General features: G+C 49.9%; 1 protein-coding gene across 4 annotated transcripts in view; it reads right to left on the bottom strand.

The window, feature by feature from the left end:
- abca3b (ATP-binding cassette, sub-family A (ABC1), member 3b) overlaps window positions 1-20,306 on the bottom strand; it is a 238,092-nt gene that overhangs the window by 160,992 nt on the left and 56,794 nt on the right. For all 4 annotated transcript variants that reach the window (XM_072481322.1, XM_072481324.1, XM_072481325.1 and 1 more), the window contains exons 6-9: window positions 19,958-20,217; window positions 13,017-13,133; window positions 11,657-11,777; window positions 8,692-8,865 (exon numbers count right to left, since the gene is read on the bottom strand). In XM_072481322.1, coding sequence (XP_072337423.1) covers window positions 8,692-8,865; window positions 11,657-11,777; window positions 13,017-13,133; window positions 19,958-20,217 — 672 coding nt within the window. The remainder of the gene's footprint in view (window positions 1-8,691; window positions 8,866-11,656; window positions 11,778-13,016; window positions 13,134-19,957; window positions 20,218-20,306) is intronic.

Here is a 20,306-nt window from a genome sequence, read left to right as displayed (position 1 = left end):
AATTATCTAATTGTAAAGGAGCCTTTAGGAAAGAGTGACAATAATATAATGGACATTAAACCTGAAAGTGATGTTGTCCAATCTGTTGTCTTAAATCTCAACAAAGGAAACTACAAAGGCATGAGGGAAAAATTGGCTGTGATAGATTGGGAAACTACATTAATAGGTACGATGATGGACAGGCAAGGGCCAACATTGGAGTTAATGCATGATGTACAACAAACCTACATTCTTTGAGGCACAAAAACCCAGCAGGAAAGGTGATCTAACCATGGCTAACAGAAGAGGTTAAGTCAAAGAAAAAGCTTATAATGTTGACAAACATAAAGTAATAAGCCAGAGGATAGGAAGCATTTTACAATTCAGCAAAGGAGGACCAAGAAACTGATAAAGGAAAATAGAATATTAAAGTAAACAAGGGAGAAAAATAAAAATGAACTGTAAAAGGTTCTATAGGTATATAAAATGGAAAAGATTAGCAAAGGCAAATGTGGGCCCACTACAGACAGAGACAGTCGAATTGAAAACGGGGAATAAGGAAATGACAGAGATAATAAACAAATGCTTTGGGCAGAATTTTCCTTCGGCCAAGGTCGGAATTGCAAAACGCGATTGGGCGGAGAATCGGTTCCGACTCCAAAATCGCGGCGGCGCTGATTTCGCGCTAAATCACAATTCTCCATCACCTTGACAGCGGCGTCAATGCATTCCAAATACTCCTACAGTAAACACCGATTGTATCGCATTAGTGGGCCTGATCCGGTATTCTCCGTGGACTTCGCGATTCTTCGCCTCTAATGGGTCGAGTTCCCGAGGGCGAGGTTCACTTGTGCTTTTAAAAATAATGAAACTGGCACTACAGCTGATGAGGGGGAGAGAGAGAGTACGGAAAATGTCCAACCTCGCCACAGTTTGCTGACAGTTGTGTCACTGGCTGGGAGGCTTTTGCGAGGGCCGGGGGGACTAGCCAGAAGGAGGACTGTGGGTACGGAGCACCATTGCCGCGGCCTGCAAGGCAGCCATGCAGCTGCGCACGCCACTGACTGCCCACTATGAACTTAGGGCCACAAATTGTATGGGTGTCCCCCCAGGGCACTCCCCTAGGTGCCCTCTGGCCCCAGTCAACCCATCAGAGGGATGGGGTGCGCTCCAGCACAACCAGTGCCATCTTGCTGGCACCTAGGGGATTGTGCGGGGTGTGAAGTGTGTTAACGTGGCTGCAGCTTGTCAGCCTCCTGAGTGACAATCTCAGACGCGGCCAATCCTGTACCGTTTTTCAGTGGAGTCGGTTGTGTTCCACGGGGCATCGGTGCTAGCCCCTTAACAGTAGCTGAATCAGTCCAGGTGCGGCGCCAGTTTTTCTGTCATGGAACTCCATGAATGCTGCATCGGCAGATGCAAACAAAATTCGCAGGAATACTAGAGAACTAAGGAACTAGCAAGAATGAGGAAATAAAGGAATTAGTATTAGTAAAGTTGACTGAAAGTTGATATATTCCTGGGCCTGATGATCTATATTGTTAAAGCAGTGAGCGAGGTGACCATAGGGATAGTGGATACATTGGTGGTCATCTTCCAAAAACGCTATAGATTCTGGAATGGATCCTGCAGAATGGATGGTAGCAAATGTAATCCCGCTATTTAAAAAAAGGAGGAAAGAGAAAATGGGGAGTTACAAATCTATTAGCCTCACATCAGTAGTAGGAAAATTCTAGAATCAATTACAAAGAATGTGTTAATTCAACTTGGAAAATAACGGTAGGATTAGGCAGAGTCAACATCGATTTCTGAAAGAGAAATCATGATTAATAAGCTGTTGGAGTTTTTTGATGATGTAAGTGGCAAAATAGATAAGGAGGAACCAGTGGATGTGGTGTATTCGGATTTTGATAAGGTCCAACACAAGAGGTTAGTAAACAAAATTACAGCACATGGGATTGGGGGTAATATACAGGCATGTATTGAGAATTGGTTCATGAACAGAAAACAGAGTTTATAAGTTTGTAAGATATAGGAACAGAATTAGGCCATTCGGCACATCGAGTCTGCTCCACCATTCTATCATGGCTGATATGTTCCTCATCTGCTATCTACAATGTTACAGACCAAGAGCATGAATAACTGGGTCATTCTCAAGTTGGCAGGTTGGAGTACCACAAGGGTCAGTGCTTGGGCCCCAACTATTCACAATCTAAATCAATGATTTGGATATAGGGACCAAATTTAATATTTCCAAGATTTCTGATGACACAAAACTGGTGGGAATGTGAGTTGTGAAAAGGATGCAAAGAGGCTTCAAGAGGATTTAGACAGGCAAGAACATGGCACATAGAATACAAGTGGAAAAATGTAAAGTTATCCACTTTGGTAGGAAAAAGAGAAATGCAGAGCACTTTTAAATGGCGAGAGATTAAGAAGTGTGGATGTACAAAGGGATCTGAAAAGCTAACATACAGGTGCAACAAACAGTTGGGGTGACAAATAGTATATTTGCCTTTATAAGAGTTGAGTTCAGGAGTAAAGAGGTCTTGCTGCAATTGTGCAGAGCCTTTGTGAGACTGCACCTGGAGTTCTGTGGTTTCTTTACCCAAGGAAGGATATACTTTCCAGAGGGAGTGCAATGAAGGCTTACCAGATTGATCGCGGACAGGACTTTACTATGAGGAGAGATTGAGACGACTGGAGCTTGTGTGCTCTAGATTTTAGAAAAATGAGAGGTGATCTCACAGGATCCAAAAGGGTGGATGCAGGAAGAATGTTTTCCCTGGCTGGGTGATCAAGAACCAGATGACACTTTCTCAGGATCTGCAGTAGGCCATTTAGGACTGAGATGAGGAGGAATTTATTCACTCAGAAGATGGCAAATCTTTGGAAATCTCTACCTCAGATGGCTGTTGGGGTGGTAGGAGGGAGTCGTGCTCAATCATCGTATATTCAAGATCAGTAGATTTCTGGATATTAAAGATATCAAGGGATATGGGATAATGATGGAAATTGGCTTGCAGGTAGAAGATAGGAACAGTAAAAGGAGCTGCGTCAGAGGTGCCGGGGCCTGGTAGGTGGAAAGCGTGGGCTTTTTCCCGCGCTGAAGACTGGAGGGGGCGGGGCCGGGGCAGGGAAGCGAGGGTTGTTTCCCGTGCTTAGAGTGGAAGGGGAGGGGGAGAGCCTATGGATGGGGAACGGGAGAGGCGGGTGTGCCACCCAATGGGAGGAGTTGAAGGAGAGGTGGGAGTGGCCGGGGTCAGCAGGAGCCAGCTGACTTGCGGAAATGCAATGGGGGGAGTAAATCAGCTAGGATGGGTCCTGGGGGTGGGGGGAATCGAGCTGCTGCTGCTATGGTCAAGGGGGAGCTGGAGCGAGTGGGGGGGTCGAGACGGGGGTATGCCGCTGTGGGGACCGGGCCGAATGTGGGGTGCGGGCGCGTGGCTGGCCGAGGAGGGGTTATGGCTAGTCGGCGGGGGAGGGGGGACGGGTAGCCCCCTGATCCAGCTGATAACCTGGAATGTAAGGGGACTGAATGGGCCGGTTAAGCGGGCCCGCGTGTTCGCGCACCTGAAGGGGCTGAAGGCGGATGTGGTTATGCTCCACGAGACACACCTGAAGGTGGCAGACCAGGTAAGACTGAGGAAAGGGTGGGTAGGTGTTTCACTCGGGGCTGGATGCCAAAAATCGAGGGTGGCGATCTTGGTGGGAAAGAAGGTGTCATTCGAGGTGTCGAGCATTGTGGCAGATAATGGCGGTAGGTACATAATGGTGAGTGGTAAGTTGCAGGGAGAGAGGGTGGTACTGGTCAATGTGTATGCCCCGAACTGGGACGATGCGGGTTTTATGCGGCGTATGTTGGGTCGGATCCCAGACTTGGAAGTGGGGGGGCCTGATAATGGGGGGAGACTTTAACACGGTGCTGGATCCGGCACTGGATCGCTCCAGGTCTAGGACGGGTAGGAAGCCGGCGGCAGCTAGAGTGCTGAGGGGGTTTATGGACCAGATGGGAGGGGTGGACCCTTGGAGATTTGCAAGGTCAGGGGCTAGGGAATTTTCATTCTTCTCACATGTCCATTAGGCTTATTCCCGAATCGACTTTTTCATTTTGAGTAAGACGCTGATAGCGAGAGTAGAGGATACTGAGTATTCAGCAATAGCCATTTCGGACCACGCCCCGCATTGCGTGGACTTGGAGATGGGGGAGGAGGGGGACCAGCGCCCGCTGTGGCGCTTGGAGGTGGGGCTGTTGGCGGAGGAGGAGGTGAGCGAGCGGGTCCGAGGAAGTATAGAGAGGTACTTGGAGACCAACGACATCGGGGAGGTCCGAGTGGGGATGGTATGGGAGGCACTGAAGGCGGTGGTGAGGGGAGAGCTGATCTCCATTAGGGCCCACAAGGAGCGGAGGGAGCGGGGGGAGAGGGAGAGGCTGGTGGGGGAGATGGTGAGGGTAGACAGGAGGTATGCGGAGGAGCCCGAGGAAGGATTGTTGAGGAAGAGGCGTAGCCTCCAGGCCAAATTCGACCTGGTGACCACCAGGAAGGCGGAGGTGCAGTGGAGGAAGGCCCAGGGGGCGATTTGAGTATGGGGAAAAGGCAAGCTGGATGCTGGCGAATCAGCTTCGGAAACGGGACGCAGCTAGGGAGATCGGGGGAGTTAAGGACAGGGGAGGGAGTGTGGTGCGGAGTGGGGTTGACATCAACGGGGTCTTCAGGGACTTTTACGAGGAATTGTACCGATCCGAGCCCCCACGGGAGGAGAGAGGGATGGGCCGCTTCCTGGACCAATTGAGGTTTCCAAAGGTGGAAGAGGGACTGGTGGCGGGATTGGGGGCCCCGATTGGGCTGGAGGAGCTGATCAAAGGGATAGGAAGCATGCAGGCGGGGAAGGCACCGGGGCCGGATGGTTTCCAGGTCGAGTTCTATAAAAAATATATGAACCTGTTGGGCCCGCTGTTAGTCAGGACCTTTAATGAGGCAAAGGAGAGGGGGGCTTTGCCCCCGAAGATGTCCCGGGCACTGATCTCCTTGATCCTGAAGCGGGACAAGGATCCCCTGCAATGTGGGTCTTATAGACCGATTTCCTTGCTAAATGTAGATGCCAAGGTGCTGGCGAAGGTCTTAGCCACAAGGATTGAGGATTGTGTGCCGCAGATCATCTATGAAGACCAGACGGGGTTTGTGAAGGGGAAACAGTTGAACGTGAATGTGCGGAGGCTTTTGAACGTTATCATGATGCCGGTGAGGGAGGGGGAGGTGAAGATAGTGGTGGCGATGGACGCTGAGAAAGCCTTCGATAGGGTAGAGTGGGGGTACCTGTGGGAGGTGCTGAAGAGGTTCGGGTTTGGGGAGGGGTTTGTCAGGTGGGTTAGGCTGTTGTATGAGGTCCCGATGGCAAGTGTGGCCACCAACAGGAGGAGGTCCGAGTACTTTTGGTTGCACCGAGGGACGAGACAGGGGTGTCCCCTGTCCCCCCTGCTCTTCGCACTGGTGATTGAACCCCTGGCTATGGCACTGAGGGAGTCAAGGAACTGGAAGGGGTTGGTGCGGGGTGGGGAGGAGCATAGGGTGTCGCTTTATGCGGACGGCCAGCTGCTGTATGTGGCGGACCCGGTGGGAGGAATGCCAGAGGTAATGAGGATTCTTAGGGAATTCGGGGACTTTTCGGGGTATAAGTTCAACATGGGGAAGAGTGAGCTTTTCATAGTTCATCCAGGGGACCAGGAGAGGGGGATTGGCGAGCTCCCACTGAAAAGGGCGGAGAGGAGCTTAAGGTATTTGGGGGTCCAGGTGGCCAGGAGCTGGGGGGCCCTGCATAGGCTTAATTTTACAAGGCTGGTGGAGCAAATGGAGGAGGAGTTCAAGAGGTAGGACGCGTTGCCGCTGTCCTTGGCGGGTAGGGTGCCGTCAGTCAAAATGACGGTGCTCCCAAGGTTTCTTTTCCAGTTCCAGTGCCTCCCCGTGTTTATCCCGAAGGACTTTTTTAGGCGGGTTAACAGGAGTATAATGGGGTTAGTGTGGGCGTGATGGACTCCGAGGGTGAGAAGGGTGTTCCTGGAGCGGAGTAGAGATAGGGGGGGCTGGCGCTGCCCAACCTCTGTGGGTACTACTGGGCCGCCAATGCGACAATGGTACGCAAGTGGGTGATGGAGGGGGTGGGGGCTGCATGGAAGAGGCTGGAGACGGCGTCTTGTGTGGGTACGAGTCTGGGGGCGCTGGCAACTGCGCTGCTACTGCTCCCTCCAAGGAGGTATACACGAGCCCGGTGGTGGTGGCTGCCCTCAAAATTTGGGGGCAGTGGAGGCGGCACAGGGGGGAAGTTGGGGCCTCGGCGTGGACCCCAATATGGGGGAACCACCAGTTCACCCCAGAAAGAACAGGTGGAGGGTTTTCGGGGTGGCATAGCAGGGATACGAAAGTTGGGGGACCGGTTTGTGGACGGGAAGTTCGCGAGCCTGGGTGAGCTGGAGGAGAAGTACGGGCTTTCCCCGGGGAACACCTTCAGGTACTTACAGGTAAGGGCCTTTGCCAGACGGCAGGTGGTGGAATTCCTGCGGCTACTGCCACACACAGTACAGGACAGGGTGTTCTCGGGGGGGTGGGTGGGAATGGGGAAGATCTCGGAAACTTACCAGGTGATGCAGGAGGAGGAGGCGGCCTCGGTGGTGGAGGTGAAAGGTAAGTGGGCGGAGGAGTTGAGAGAGGAGATTAAGGAAGGGACGTGGGCAGATGCCCTAGGGAGGGTGAACTCTTCCTCATCGTGCGTGAGACTCAGCCTCATACAGTTTAAGGTGCTGCACAGGGCACACATGACCGGGACAAGAATGAGCTGGTTTTTTGGGGGTGAGGACAGGTGTGTTAGGTGCTCAGGGAGCCCAGCAAATCACACCCATATGTTCTGGGCATGCCCAGCGCTGGGGGAATTTTGGAAGGGTGTAGCGAGGACGGTGTTGAGGGTGGTAGGATCCAGGGTCAAACCGGGCTGGGGGCTCGCAATATTTGGGGTGGCAGAGGAGCCGGGAGTGCAGGATGCGAAAGAGGCCAGTATTCTGGCCTTTGCATCCCTGGTAGCCCGGCGAAGGATTCTTCTTCAGTGGAAGGATGTGAGGCCCCCAAGCGTGGAATCTTGGATCAGCGATATGGCAGGGTTCATTAAATTGGAGAGGGTGAAATTCGCCTTGAGAGGGTCGGTACAAGGGTTCTTTAGGCGGTGGCAACCGTTCTTAGATTTACTGGCAGAACGACAGACATTGGTCAATGGCAGCAGCAGCTCGGGGGGGGGGGGTTACTTTATTATGGTTTTTGTTATTTACTGAGGGGGTGTATATACCTGTTGTGTTAAGTCGGGGTGTTAATGTTAATTTATTATTTATGTACGGGGGGGGGTGCGTATGGGGGGTTGTTTTTTCTAGATTGTGTTTTGTACTTAACCCTGTTGGGTTCTTTTTTTTTTCTCATTTTGTTATTGATATTTTATGAAAACCTTTAATAAAAATTATTTTTTGAAAAAGAAGATAGGAACAGGCTTGAGGGGCAAAATGGCCCGCTCCTTTTCCTATTTCCTATGAGATAACATGAGAGGGGCATGCAGCAGCAGGAGAGGGGGCAAGGAAACACACATAACAATCAGGTTTATGAATCAATTAAATCAGGAGCTTTTGATGTATTTAATAACCATGGCTGCAGTTAATTGCTAGACTGTTGCTAAGTGCCTTTGCCAGGAACTCATAATCCATTGTTACTTTTTCACTTTAGTACAGTAATTCCAGCAATTTCATCACAGTATGATACATCATGCTGTCAACTGGTAACAAGCATTATATTATGCCCTTGAAACAATTAGGGAAAGTTTGAATTGAAAGCTGGCGGTACAGTCATATACGGCATTACTATCAGTAACAATTCAGGTTACTAATTTCTGCTTATAACAGATTATCTCCAGAGAAAACTGCAAAGGCCCATCTTTTTATCAGTGCTCAGTGTCAAGAGGTCTCAGTGCCATAAGTGCTCAATATGATTCAATGGTCAGAAAAACTTATCCAATCTCGGATAAGCACTCTCAAGGGCACGTTAATGACAGGCGCAGCTGCAAAACTGCGGCCAATTCCAAAAATGAGAGGATAGAGAGCTAAGCATCTGGAGGACAAGGGCAGTGTAAGAAAAGCCGTCAGAGGTAGATGACCATTCACGTAATGATTGTAGAAACTGACCTGGCTTTTTGGGACTAGAACTCGTTTAGAAAGTCAAAAGATAAAGAAAGGACTTGCATTTATGCAGGACCTTTTACGACCTAAACACACCCCAAAGCATTTTACAATCAATGAAGTACTTCTAAGTGCAGTCACTGGTGTAATGCAAGAAACACAGCAGCCAATTTGTGCACAGCAAAATCCCACAAACAGCAAAGAGATTACTAACTAATGAATCTGTTTTTGAAGATAATTAATGGAAAAATATTGACTAGGGCACCAGAGAGAACTCCCCTGCTCTTCTTCAAAATAGTATGTGGGATCTTTCACATCCACCTGAGGGGGCATCAGAGCCTCTAGTTAACACCTTTAGCACTGTGATGAAGTGTCAGCCTAGATCAGCTTATCCAGGACTGGGTTTCGGAAATGAGAGAGCTTACACAAACCTGAACTGACATTTGATGAATCACCAACAAATTCATAAAACAGCAAGTGCTGACACAGAATCTCGTTGCTCTTACCTTTCCCTTCAAACATGCCAATTATCTGGCATCCCAGTGCCATTCCGACGTTTGAGATCAAACATGATGCCACTTTCTGGGTGGCTGTCATCGAGGGATAACGTGGCGCGATGAAGAAGTAGGGGATGTATGAAAAAAAGTACAGGAACCCACTAACCGCAGCAGCTATATTGGCTGGAAAGAGAATAAATCAGATAAAAATCAGACACACACCTCACCATGTAATGGGCAGATACATTTACCAGACCTACTATCTGCACTAATGCTATTGAAGGACACTGTACCTACAACCACCTCATTCAGTACACACCCCTAATTCTTTTCATACGCACTTTCCTCCCCCTCAAGGGCATTGATCCCACTCTGAAAAACCCCACCCAAGTGCCTGAAAATAGGTTCGTCCAACATGGACTGGGATATCGCAGGCACCAGAATTCTCTGGTTACTGAACTGGTAATAAGATCAGTTGACAGCATTCCTGGAGCCACTCACCTAGTCCTACGGCCCCCAACCTTTCCACATTGACCTTCAAATCTTTTTGTTTTAGATGCTTATCTAATTCCCCTTTGAAAGCCACAAGTGGATCTGCCTCCACTACACTCTCAGGCAATGTATCCCAGATCCTAATCATTTGGTGCCTAAAAACATTTTCCCTTATGTCGTCATCAGTTCTTTTGCCAATCACTTAAAATCAATGTCATCTGGCTCTTGTAGGATTACACAGGACATATGGTACTGGAACAGGCCAATGCTCTGTTCATGCTCCACTTGAGCCGCCTCCCGTCTTTACTCATCTAAATCTATATTCATAACCTTCCATGCCCTTCTCCTACAATGGGTTGTCTTTTTAAAAATAAATTTGAAGTACCCAATTCTTTGTTTTCCAATTAAGGGGCAATTTAGCGCGGCCAATCCACCTCCCCTGCACATCTTTGGGTTGCAAACACGGGGAGAATGTGCAAAATTGCACACGGACAGTGACCCGGGGCCGGAATCGACCCCGGGTCCTCAGAGGTGTGAGGTAGCAGTGCTAACCACTGCGCCACCATGCCATGCCTTCAACTGGTTGTCTACCGCCCCCGTAAAGATACTATTCACTTCAACCACTCCCTGTGGTAGCGAGTTACACATTCTTGACCCTTCTGCCACGGAGGGCAGTTTCTCCCTATCTGCTCTGCCCAGAAACCTCGTGATTTTGAAGATGTCTATCAAATCTCCTGTTTCTTATCTATAAGGAGAACAACCCAACTTTTCCAATCTATCTACATTTAAAAAAATTCCTTTATGGGATATGGTCATCGCTGGCTCGGCCAGTATTTATTGTCCATCCTTAATTGCTCTTGAGATAGTGCTGGTGAGTTGCTTTCTTAAACTGCTGCAGTCCATGTGTTGCAGGTACACCCGCAGGGCTAATATGGATTGAGTTCCAGGATTTGACCCAGCGACAATGAAGGAACGGCAATATATTTCCAAGTCAAGTCAAGATGGTGACTGATTTGGAGGGGAACTTCCAGGTGGTGTTCCCGTGTGTCTCTTATCCTTCTAGATGGGAATTCTTCATCCCTGGAACCATTCTCAACTGTTCCAGGGATGAAGTACCTCAGTTACGTAGATGATTGGAGAACGGGGACTGTTCTACTCAGAGATGAGAAGGTTGAGAGGAGATTTGATAGATGTCTTCAAAATCTTTTCTGTACTCTCTTTAAATCCTTCACATCCTTCCTAAAATGTGCCAAAATGGATGCAATATTCCAGTTGAGATTTAACCAATGCTTTATTAAGATTTACTATATCTTCCTTGCTTTTGTTCTCTATGCCTCTATTTATAAAATCCAAGATCTTGTATACCTTATTAACTGCTTTCTCAACCTGCCCTGCCACCTTCAACAATTTTTTTCACTGATGCTCCCAGGTCTCTGTTCTTGCACCTGCTTTTAGAATGGCATCCATTTTTTAAATATTGCTTCTACTCGTTCTTCCTACCAAAATGTATCACTTCACGCTTTTCTGCATTAAAGTTCACCAGTCACGAGACCAGCCATTCCACCAGCCTATCAATGCCCCCTTGACGTTTATCGCTATTCTCCTTTCACTTCACATGTACGGAAATTGTGGGGATTCCTCTCCTGATATCTATGTCTCTGAATTGTTTTACATAAATTATGGTTTGGCTGGTGTATTTGTTAAGTATCCAAACTCTATATGACTGTTTACATACAGATTTGCTTCCCTGTTTTGCCCAGCAGTGAAAAAGCCCACACTGGGCTGTGTTCCAAGTGGTTTGTAGAAAAAAACCTCAATGAGCTTCTGGGAATGGAAAGGAGGTGACAGAGAAGTCAAATAAGATTGATATCTGATGCTATTCACCTAAGGTTACCTAGAGCAATCGGTATGGAGGTAGAGGAGAGAGGAAATGGAGGATGAAGGAACATCAGCTTCTCTGTGGCACACCCAAGCTGTTGTTGGATGCAAAATTCACTTGAGAGGTTAAAATAAAACAAGAATCAAAACAGATAAATCAGTTGTCTCTCCCCAATGGTCAAAGAACCAGAGATGAGATCAAGAGAAGTGATTTTACACAGCAGGTTTGCTATGCAAGGATCTTATCTCTTTAATAGGATGGTATCTGATGCAGTTCTAGCAATCTGTGTACCCTCATAATACCAAACAGCCAGAGAACACTCCTTAACACAGATGTCAGGGATCTATCAGATCTCACTGCACCTATTTTCTTTAACACTGAGGAGGAACTGCTGTTTTTGCACTAAAATTTTTCGTAGATAGCACACGATAGCACTCTGCTTCTTATTACCACACTTAAAAAGTAGGCTCTAAATGAGAAATAAATCACCGCAATGTTACAAGCTCTGTGCAGTATATTTTATTTTTCAAAAACAGGTAAAACAAAATACAATCCAATAAATAGTACCATTACTGTATCTGGGACAGGCCCAGGGACATGTACCTTGGGAGAAGAAGACGCTGATCATGAAGCTGAATGAAATTGTGGACATCGCATACATCAGGAGAAACACAAATATGAGGGTGGGGTCACTGTTGTTCAGCACTGCTCCATGTTCAGACATCTGCTGAGCAAGACAATTTGTAAGAACAAGCAGTCACAGTCCACACAGTCACTGGAACCAATAAATGCATCAGATTGTCACCTCCTTCACTCCAATCCCATTACTGACAGACCCAGAGCCCCATACCCCTCCAACCCCATCACTGAGAAACTCCCCGTATCTCCAAATTCATCACTAAGTAACACCCCAAGACTTCAACCATTACTGGCAGATCCACCTCCTGATACTCCAACCCCTCTGCTATTAAACACCCATCACTCCCACCCCATTAGTGACAAGCCAACCAAATCACTGACTCCTATCCCCAAACACGCCAACCCCATTACTGACAATCCTCCTCACCCCACCACTCCAATGCCATCAGTCCTATCAAGCGCTCAAGACTAAAAGCTCCACAACGTTTTAGAGCAAAGAGCCCTAGATGTCCAGTACTCTTTGCATATGAATCAAGGGCGTCTTGATTTCGCTCCTGAACAGGCCAGCTTCTAAGATTGTGTCCCCTTGCTCTGGAATCTCCTACCAGAGGAAATTATTTTGACCTATCCAGTTAAATTCCAGTACCATTTTAAACTCCTCAATCAGACCACCCACAGCCTTTTTAACTGGAGTGAATATAAACTTTGAGTGGTTACACCAGGATCTTATTAAATGACCCAGGCGACACCTTTTATGCTTCAGGCTTCTGCTGCTGTTCCGCACCCATAGCCTGCACAATCCCACAGGCCTGTGGATATGCAAAGTGTGCTGGGATTTGGCATATTCCTCTGCATCATCAAGATAGGTACACCTTTCACAATCTCAAAATGTCCCAAAGGGAATTATGGCCAATGAATTACTTTGGAAGTATGGTCATTGTTTAATGCAGGAATCATGGCAGCCAATTTATGCCCAGCAAGCTCCCACAAACAGCAATGTGACAGATAATCAATTTTAGGGGTGACTGAAGCATAAATATTGTCCCAGACTCTGGGGTTAACTCTTCTGTTCTTTGTTGATATAGGACATTCACCCTACAGGCCCTCAGTTTAATACCTCACACCTCTATGCAGCACTTCAGTCCCACAAGTAGAGTGTCAGCTTATATTTTGTGCTCGTCTCTACATTGGGACTAGAATCCATGGCTTTATGACTCAAAAGGTGCGAGTGCTACTCACTGCCACAACTGGAAGCTGCAACGTCAGATGGAGAATGGATGAAAACAGACAAATGCTAATTATAGTACTTGAAACAAAGTCATACCTTCACACAAAACAGTACAGTCATGAGACTAACTGAAATTATGAGAAAAATTAAGAACTTGAAGAACCAGGCTAGCCAATGCAGCCAGTTGTTGAGTCCCATCATCTTCATGTATTCCTGGAAAAAAACAAGGTGATAGGCCATCAGACCAATAAACTTACACATGCAGACACACATACACACGTCAGAAACATGTAGTCGAGATATTATACATTTTGAGAAAAATCAAATCTTCCTTTTTAAATGAACACAGGAAGCCTTCAAAATGGTTGCCAACAATTACCTGACTTTTCCAACTGGAATGTGGTCAAGCTTCCAGAAAGCTTTTAAGTGGATTGCAGGCAGCCATACCCTGGCATGAAAAGACTTCAATATGTCCTCAAACAGACAATGGCTTTCCCTGAAGGTATGAAAACATTGGCCTCTTTTGGAACTGCAACTGATAAAAGGGCTTCTGATTTCTAAATGGCATTACCACTTGCCTTATTTGGAAGGTGATTTGGCATTTTCTCCAGATCACATGACATCAGCTATTTTATGTTTTTGTAAATATATATCGTCTGGCTGCAAACAGCCATTTTGTGTACAGAAACCCAGGAAGAACTCTGAGAAACCATTACACAGGAGGTTCTTGTCCAGGGGGAGCAGGCATTCGTAACTTTCAGCAGTAATTTTTGTAATAAGGAAACCTTTTTACCTTAAGACTAAAGCTTGTCTTGGTGGTAAACCACTGTTAGTGTATTATATGTATTGTGGTAAACTGTTACTGTTCTACATGTATTGTGGTAAATCACTGCCTGATGGCTCCGCCTCGCCTCGGGCTCGGTATAAAGGTGGCTGACCTCCGGCCCTGCCCCAGTTCAGGATCAGTGGCCAGGAGGCTTTCTGTTTAGTTTATTAGTTTTGTTCACTACTTGTCTTGTGTTAATTTATGGTGCATCAATTTATTAAGCTAAACTTTTAAGATGAATTCATCACTCAAGCCTGATCGCCTGGAGCTGGACCCACAAGCAGCCGACGCCATTGCGACATTCGAGCACTGGCTAAGCTGCTTCGAAGCTTACCTCGGATCTTCCACCGACGAGTTCACCAACCTCCAAAGGCTTCAAATACTCAACGCACAGGTGAGCCCGCACGTTTTCCTTCTTATCAGAGATGCCCCTCGGATACGGAGGCGATAATGCTGCTGAATGGACAGTACGTAAAGGCAGTAAACGAGGTGTACGCCAGGCACCTCCTTGCCATGAGGCGACAATGCCCCGGAGAATCACAAGCCGAATTCCTGCGTGCCTTGCGGGTACTCGGCCGGAACTGTGCTTGCCAGGCGATATCGGCTGTCCAACACACGGAGCTGCCTATGTCGTGGGCATTAAATCCAATTATATCCACCAGCATTTCTAGAAGGGGGTACACTCGGCCTCCCAGAGACAGTGCAGCTCACAAACTCGCTGGAAGTGGCTTTGCAGAACATGGAGGCCTACACCTCCGACCACGCGGCGACCTTGTGGATGTCGTGGGCGCCGCCATCACCTGACTCGAGTGCAGCGCAAGCCTGTGCCCTGCAGCAGCCCGCCAATCCCGGAAGCCCGAAATGCCACTTTTGCGGCCAGAGTAAGCACCCCATACAACACTGCCCTGCACGGAACGCGACTTGCAATGGGTAGGGGAGGAAGGGCCACTTCGCCAAAGTCTGCCAGGCCCGTCCCTAAAGTTCCTAGGCCCAGCAGCGCTGCCTGTTGTCTGACGGGACCGCTCCCATCTGCCGAGCTACCCGCCATGTGCAACCCGTGGGTGCCGCCATCTTCGCTGTCACTCTCCATTTGCGACCCGTGGGGGTCTCCATCTTTGATTCCACCCGTCACGTGCGACCCATGGGGGCCGCCATCTTGGAACCACTCCGCTGCCTCCCGGGACCCCTGCTCACCCGGTCGTATGCTGGCCACCTCTATCTCCGACCGGCCCACCCACCACCTTCCGAAGCTCGCCTCCATCACACTCGACCAGTCTCGACCGCAACATCTCACAAAATCCACGATGATGTCCGGATCAACGGGCACGAGACGGCCTGCCTCTTCGACTCCGGTAGCACAGACAGCTTTATCCACACAGATACGGTATGGCGCTGCTCCCTCCCGATTTTACCCGCGACCCAGAAAATCTCCTTGGCTTCCGGATCACATTCCGGAGAAATCCAGGGGTACTGTGTCGCGACCCTTTCGGTACAAGGGGCAAAATTCTCCCCCAACGGCGCGATGTCCGCCGACTGGAGCCAAAAACGGCGCCAATCAGACGGGCATCGCGCCGGACCAAAGGTGCGGAATGCTCCGCATCTTTGGCGGCCTCGCCCCAACATTGAGGGGCTACGCCGACACCGGAGGGATTTCCGCCCCGCCAGCTGGCGGAAATGGCGTTTGTTGCCCCGCCAGCTGGCGCGGAAATGCGGCGCATGCGCGGGAGCGTCAGCGGCCGCTGACAGTTTCCCGGCGCATGCGCGGGAGCGTCAGCGACCGCTGAAAGTTTCCCGCGCATGCGCAGTGGGGAGAGTCTCTTCCGCCTCCGCCATGGTGGAGGCCGTAGCGGAGGCGGAAGGGAAAGAGTGCCCCCACGGCACAGGCCCGCCCATGATCGGTGGGCCCCGATCGCGGGCCAGGCCACCGTGGGGGCACCCCCCGGGGTCAGATCGCCCCACGGCCCCCCCCCCCCCAGGACCCCGGAGGCCGCCCACGCCGTCTGGTCCCGCCGGTAAATACCAGGTTTGATTTACGCCGGCGGGACAGGCAATTTCTGGGCGGGACTTCGGCCCATCCGGGCCGGAGAATTGAATGTGGGGTCCCGCCAACCGGCGCGGTCGATTCCCGCTCCCGCCCAATCTCCGGTACCGGAGACTTCGGCGGGGGCAGGGGCGGGATTCACGGCGGCCAACGGCCATTCTCCGACCCGGCGGGGGGTCGGAGAATGACGCCCCTCGTGTAGAGTACACTAACTTTAAGCTCTACGTCTTCCCCCATCTCTGCGCTGCCCTATTACTGGGGCTCGACTTTCAGTGCCACCTCCAAAGCCTTACTTTAAAGTTCGGTGGACCCTTGCCCCCCCCTCACCATCTGTAGCCTCGCGACCCTTAAGGTCGCCCCACCCTCGTTCATTGCTCACCTCACCCCGGATTGTAAGCCTGTTGCCACTAGGAGCAGACGATACAGTGCCCGGGACGGGGCCTTTATCAGGTTGGAGGTCCAGCGACTCCTACGAGAGGGGATCATTGAGGCTAGTACCAGCCCCTGGAGAGCCCAAGTGGTGGTCGTCAAGACTGGGGAGAAGCACCGGATGGTCATCGACTACAGTCAGACGATCAACCGGTACACGCATTTCGATGCTTACCCCCGCCCCCGCATATCTGACATGGTCAATCAGATTGCGCCGTATCGAGTCTTCTCCACAGTTGACTTGAAGTCTGCGTACCACCAGCTCCCTATCCGCCAGGAGGACCACCAATACACTGCCTTCGAGGCAGATGGCCGCCTCTACTGCTTCCTCAGGGTTCCCTTCGGCGTCACCAATGGGGTCTCCGTCTTCCAGCGAGAAATGGACCGAATGGTTGACCAGTACGGGCTGCGGGCCACGTTCCCGTTGTAGCCACCTGGGATGGCCACTTCCAGAATACAAAATGGACGATCGCAAAGACTGTAGGGAACTATGGACAATGTTAAGAAAGCAAGCAGGCACAGAGCCTGTATGCATATTGAAGAAGCAGCTCCCAGACAGGACTGAAACTGTAGGGCAATTAACATATTGATGGCCTATCTCCGGGAACAAAGGAAAGACACTCAAGCAACCGATCTAGCTCCAGACATCGTGGCGCCAGTTCCCCAAACCGAAAGCGTAAACAAAGCAAGGCCAACGGCCACATAGGACCCGCCCAGTCATCAGGGTACCCACCCCTTTATTGGTCAAGATCAATATGAGCGACCAAGATACGGCCCAATTAATTGGGGTCAAGTTCAAGGCCCGCCCAAAAGCGCGCGAAGCCCCCTTCGGGTATAAGAAGAAGGCCCCAAGAGAGAATCGCTCTCTTGGAATTGGCTCTCAAAGCGGAAAGACCCTTTCACCAGCTACACCAGAAGCAAGTAAGTCCAAGGTCAACGCTCGCTACCAGGCGGACGACCTTTGCTGTTCTCCTGTATCACTTCGAACCCAGCAACCTCAGATCCGAACAACGGCCATTGTTCCTTTGACTGAGTGGGTATCCGAAGCGAAGTATAGGCGTTAGCATTAGAGATAGTTTAGTTTGTAGTACTTTGTGCACGAGTAGATATTACTGTGTGTGTAAATAAATAGTATTGACTTTGAACTAACTAACTGGTGTATTGGCTCTTTGATCAGTATTCGGGTTTGAACCTTGTGGCGGTAACGAAAGATACCTGGCGACTCTAAAGCAAACGTAATTAGGATTAAGGAAGGTGACCATATTGACTGCCATACTTATTACCAGAGAAACAGAGCAACACCGTACCTAGATAATGTCACCATCTGCGGCCATGACCAACAGGACCATGACGCAAACCTCCGGCATTTCCTCCATACCACGAAGCTCCTTAAGGTCACATACAATAAGGAGAAATGCGTTTTCCGCACAACCCGCCTAGCCATCCTTGGCTACGTTGTGGAAAATGGAGTCCTAGGGCCCGACCCCGACCGCATTCGCCCCCTCCTGGAACTTCTCCTCCCCTACTCCCCCAAGGCCCTGAAGAGATGCCTGGGGTTCTTCTCCTATTATGCCCAGTGGGTCCCCAATTATGCGGACAAGGCCCGTCCACTCATTAAATCCACCATATTTTCCCTGGCGGCTGAAGCCCGCCTGGCCTTCTGCCGCATCAAGGCAGATACTGCCAAAACCACGATGCATGCTGTGGACATGTCCATTTCGTTCCAGATGGAGAGCGATGAGTCGGTCTTTGCCCTGGCCGTTACCCTCAACCAGGATGGCAGGCCCGTGGCTTTCTTCTCCCGTACCCTCCATGCCTCCGAAATTCAACACTCCCCCTTCGAAAAGGAAGCCCAAGCCATTGTAGAAGCTGTGCGACATTGGAGGCATTACCTGGCCGGCAGGTGATTCACTCTCCTCACTGACCAACGGTTGGTTGCCTTCATGCTTAATAATACACAGCGGGGCAAAATCAAGAACAACAAGATTCTGAGGTGGAGGATCGAACTCTCCACCTACAACCACGATATCTTGTACCGATCTGGGAAGCTCAATGAGCCCCCAGATGCCAACGCACAAGTAGACCAACTTCGGGCCCTCCACAATGAACTCTGTCACCCGGGGGTCACCCGATTTTTCATTTTATCAAGGCTCAAAACCTGCCTTAATCCATCGAGGAGGTCAGGACCGTGACCAGGGAATGCCAGGTCTGCGTGGAGTGCAAACCACACTTCTATCGGCCAGACAGAATGCACCTGATAAAGGCCTCCCACCCCTTTGAGCGCCTCAGCATCGACTTCAAAGGGCCCCTCCCCTCTACTGACCATAACGTGTACTTCCTCAACGTTGTTGACGAGTACTCACGATCCCCTTTGCCATCCCATGCCCTCTGCCACCGTCATCAAGGCCCTGCACAGTCTCTTCACCTTGTTTGGTTTCCCCACCTACATCCATAGCGATCGGGGTTCCTCCTTCATGGGCGATGAGTTGCGTCAGTTCCTGCTTAGCATGGGCATCGCCTCAAGCAGGACGACCAGCTACAACCCCCGGGCCAACAGACAGGTGGAGAGGGAGAATGCGACAGTCTGGAAGGTCGTCCTTCTGGCCCTACAGTCTAGAAGTCTCCCGCTGGCAGGAGGTCTTTCCGATGCGCTCCACTCCATCCGGTCGCTCCTGTGCACTGCCACTAATGAGACCCCTCACGAATGTATGTTTGCGTTCCCTAGGAAGTCCACCTCCGGGGTCTCGCTCCCGTCCTGGCTGACAGTCCCAGGGCCCGTCCTCCTCTGGAAGCATGCGAGGAGTCATAAATCGGATCCCCTCGTTGAGAAGGTCCTGCTCCTCCATGCCAACCCACAATATGCCTACGTGGCACATCATGACGGGCGGCAGGACACAGTTTCCCTCTGGGATTTGGCACCTGCAGGTTCCCCAGCGACCATCACCACCACCCCCGACCCTACACCGGCTACTTCAAGGTTTGGCACCCGCAGGTCCACCCCTGCCTCTCACCGCCCCCCACCCCCCCACCCCCCCACCGACTCAACTACTGGGTGAAGAAGAAGACAACATGCTCCCGGACGCGCAGGTCTCGACACCAGTGCCCTCACTACAGCCGGGACTGAGGCGGTCACGGCGTAAGGTCAAGGCCCCCGACAGACTCGACCTTTAAGTCCACTTCACCCCCACTAGACTCTTTTTTTTAACAGGGGGTGAATGTGGTAAACCACTTGTTAGTGTATTATATGTATTGTGGTAAACTGTTACTACTGTACTACACGTATTGTGGTAAACCACTGCCTGATGGCTCCGCCTCCCTTCAGGCTCGGTATAAAGGTGGCTGACCTCCGGCCCTGCCCCAGTTCGGGATCAGTGGCCAGGAGGCTTTCTGTTTAGCTTATTAAAGCCTCAGTTTCGTTCACTACTCGTCTTGCGTTAAATAATGGCACATCAGTCCTGCTAGGTTATTTTTCTCAAATTGAACCACTAATAAATTTAATTTTTACACCATACACAAAATCTTAGCTCACGGACCACTTTGAGAAAATGCTGTTTACGTGACTGTGTATACGCAAATAAATGCACAAAGACATGGTTTTGCATATGTGTGTACACACTCAAACAGATCTGCATGCACCTAAGTACAGTCCCACACGGGTGCACACACTAAGGAGTGTAGGCACACAGTGAACGCATACGCACACAATGGAAAGCACATCCACACAGTCACATCACATTTTACCTTTTGCTTGGTTTCCTTTTCCAATACAATTGCTTTGGTGACATTCAGTGCCGTGTAGGTGAAGCTCAGCATGACCAGCAGTGAAAGCTGTGTTTGGATAGCCAAAATAAAGATGTCATCAATGTAGGGGGGGAAGGGGAACCGTAGCATTTCTATTGGAAACAATGGAAGCAGTTTTGCTGCTGCTTTGCTGGCGTGATACTTGATAATGGCTCTGTCTGTTGCAAGTTGTGTTGCCAGGAAGCCCTCACGGTAATAACCTTAGAAAAACCAACGCACAGAAATACAGCACATAAACTACACTGTGAAACTGGATAATAATCACGAACATTCCATGTCCTGAAAATAT

Source organism: Scyliorhinus torazame, chromosome 17, assembly GCF_047496885.1.
Source record: "Scyliorhinus torazame isolate Kashiwa2021f chromosome 17, sScyTor2.1, whole genome shotgun sequence".
NCBI classification, from domain to species: Eukaryota; Metazoa; Chordata; class Chondrichthyes; order Carcharhiniformes; family Scyliorhinidae; genus Scyliorhinus; species Scyliorhinus torazame.
The sequence above is the reverse complement of the archived record's forward strand: the minus strand, read 5'-3'. Positions and strand labels throughout refer to the sequence as shown.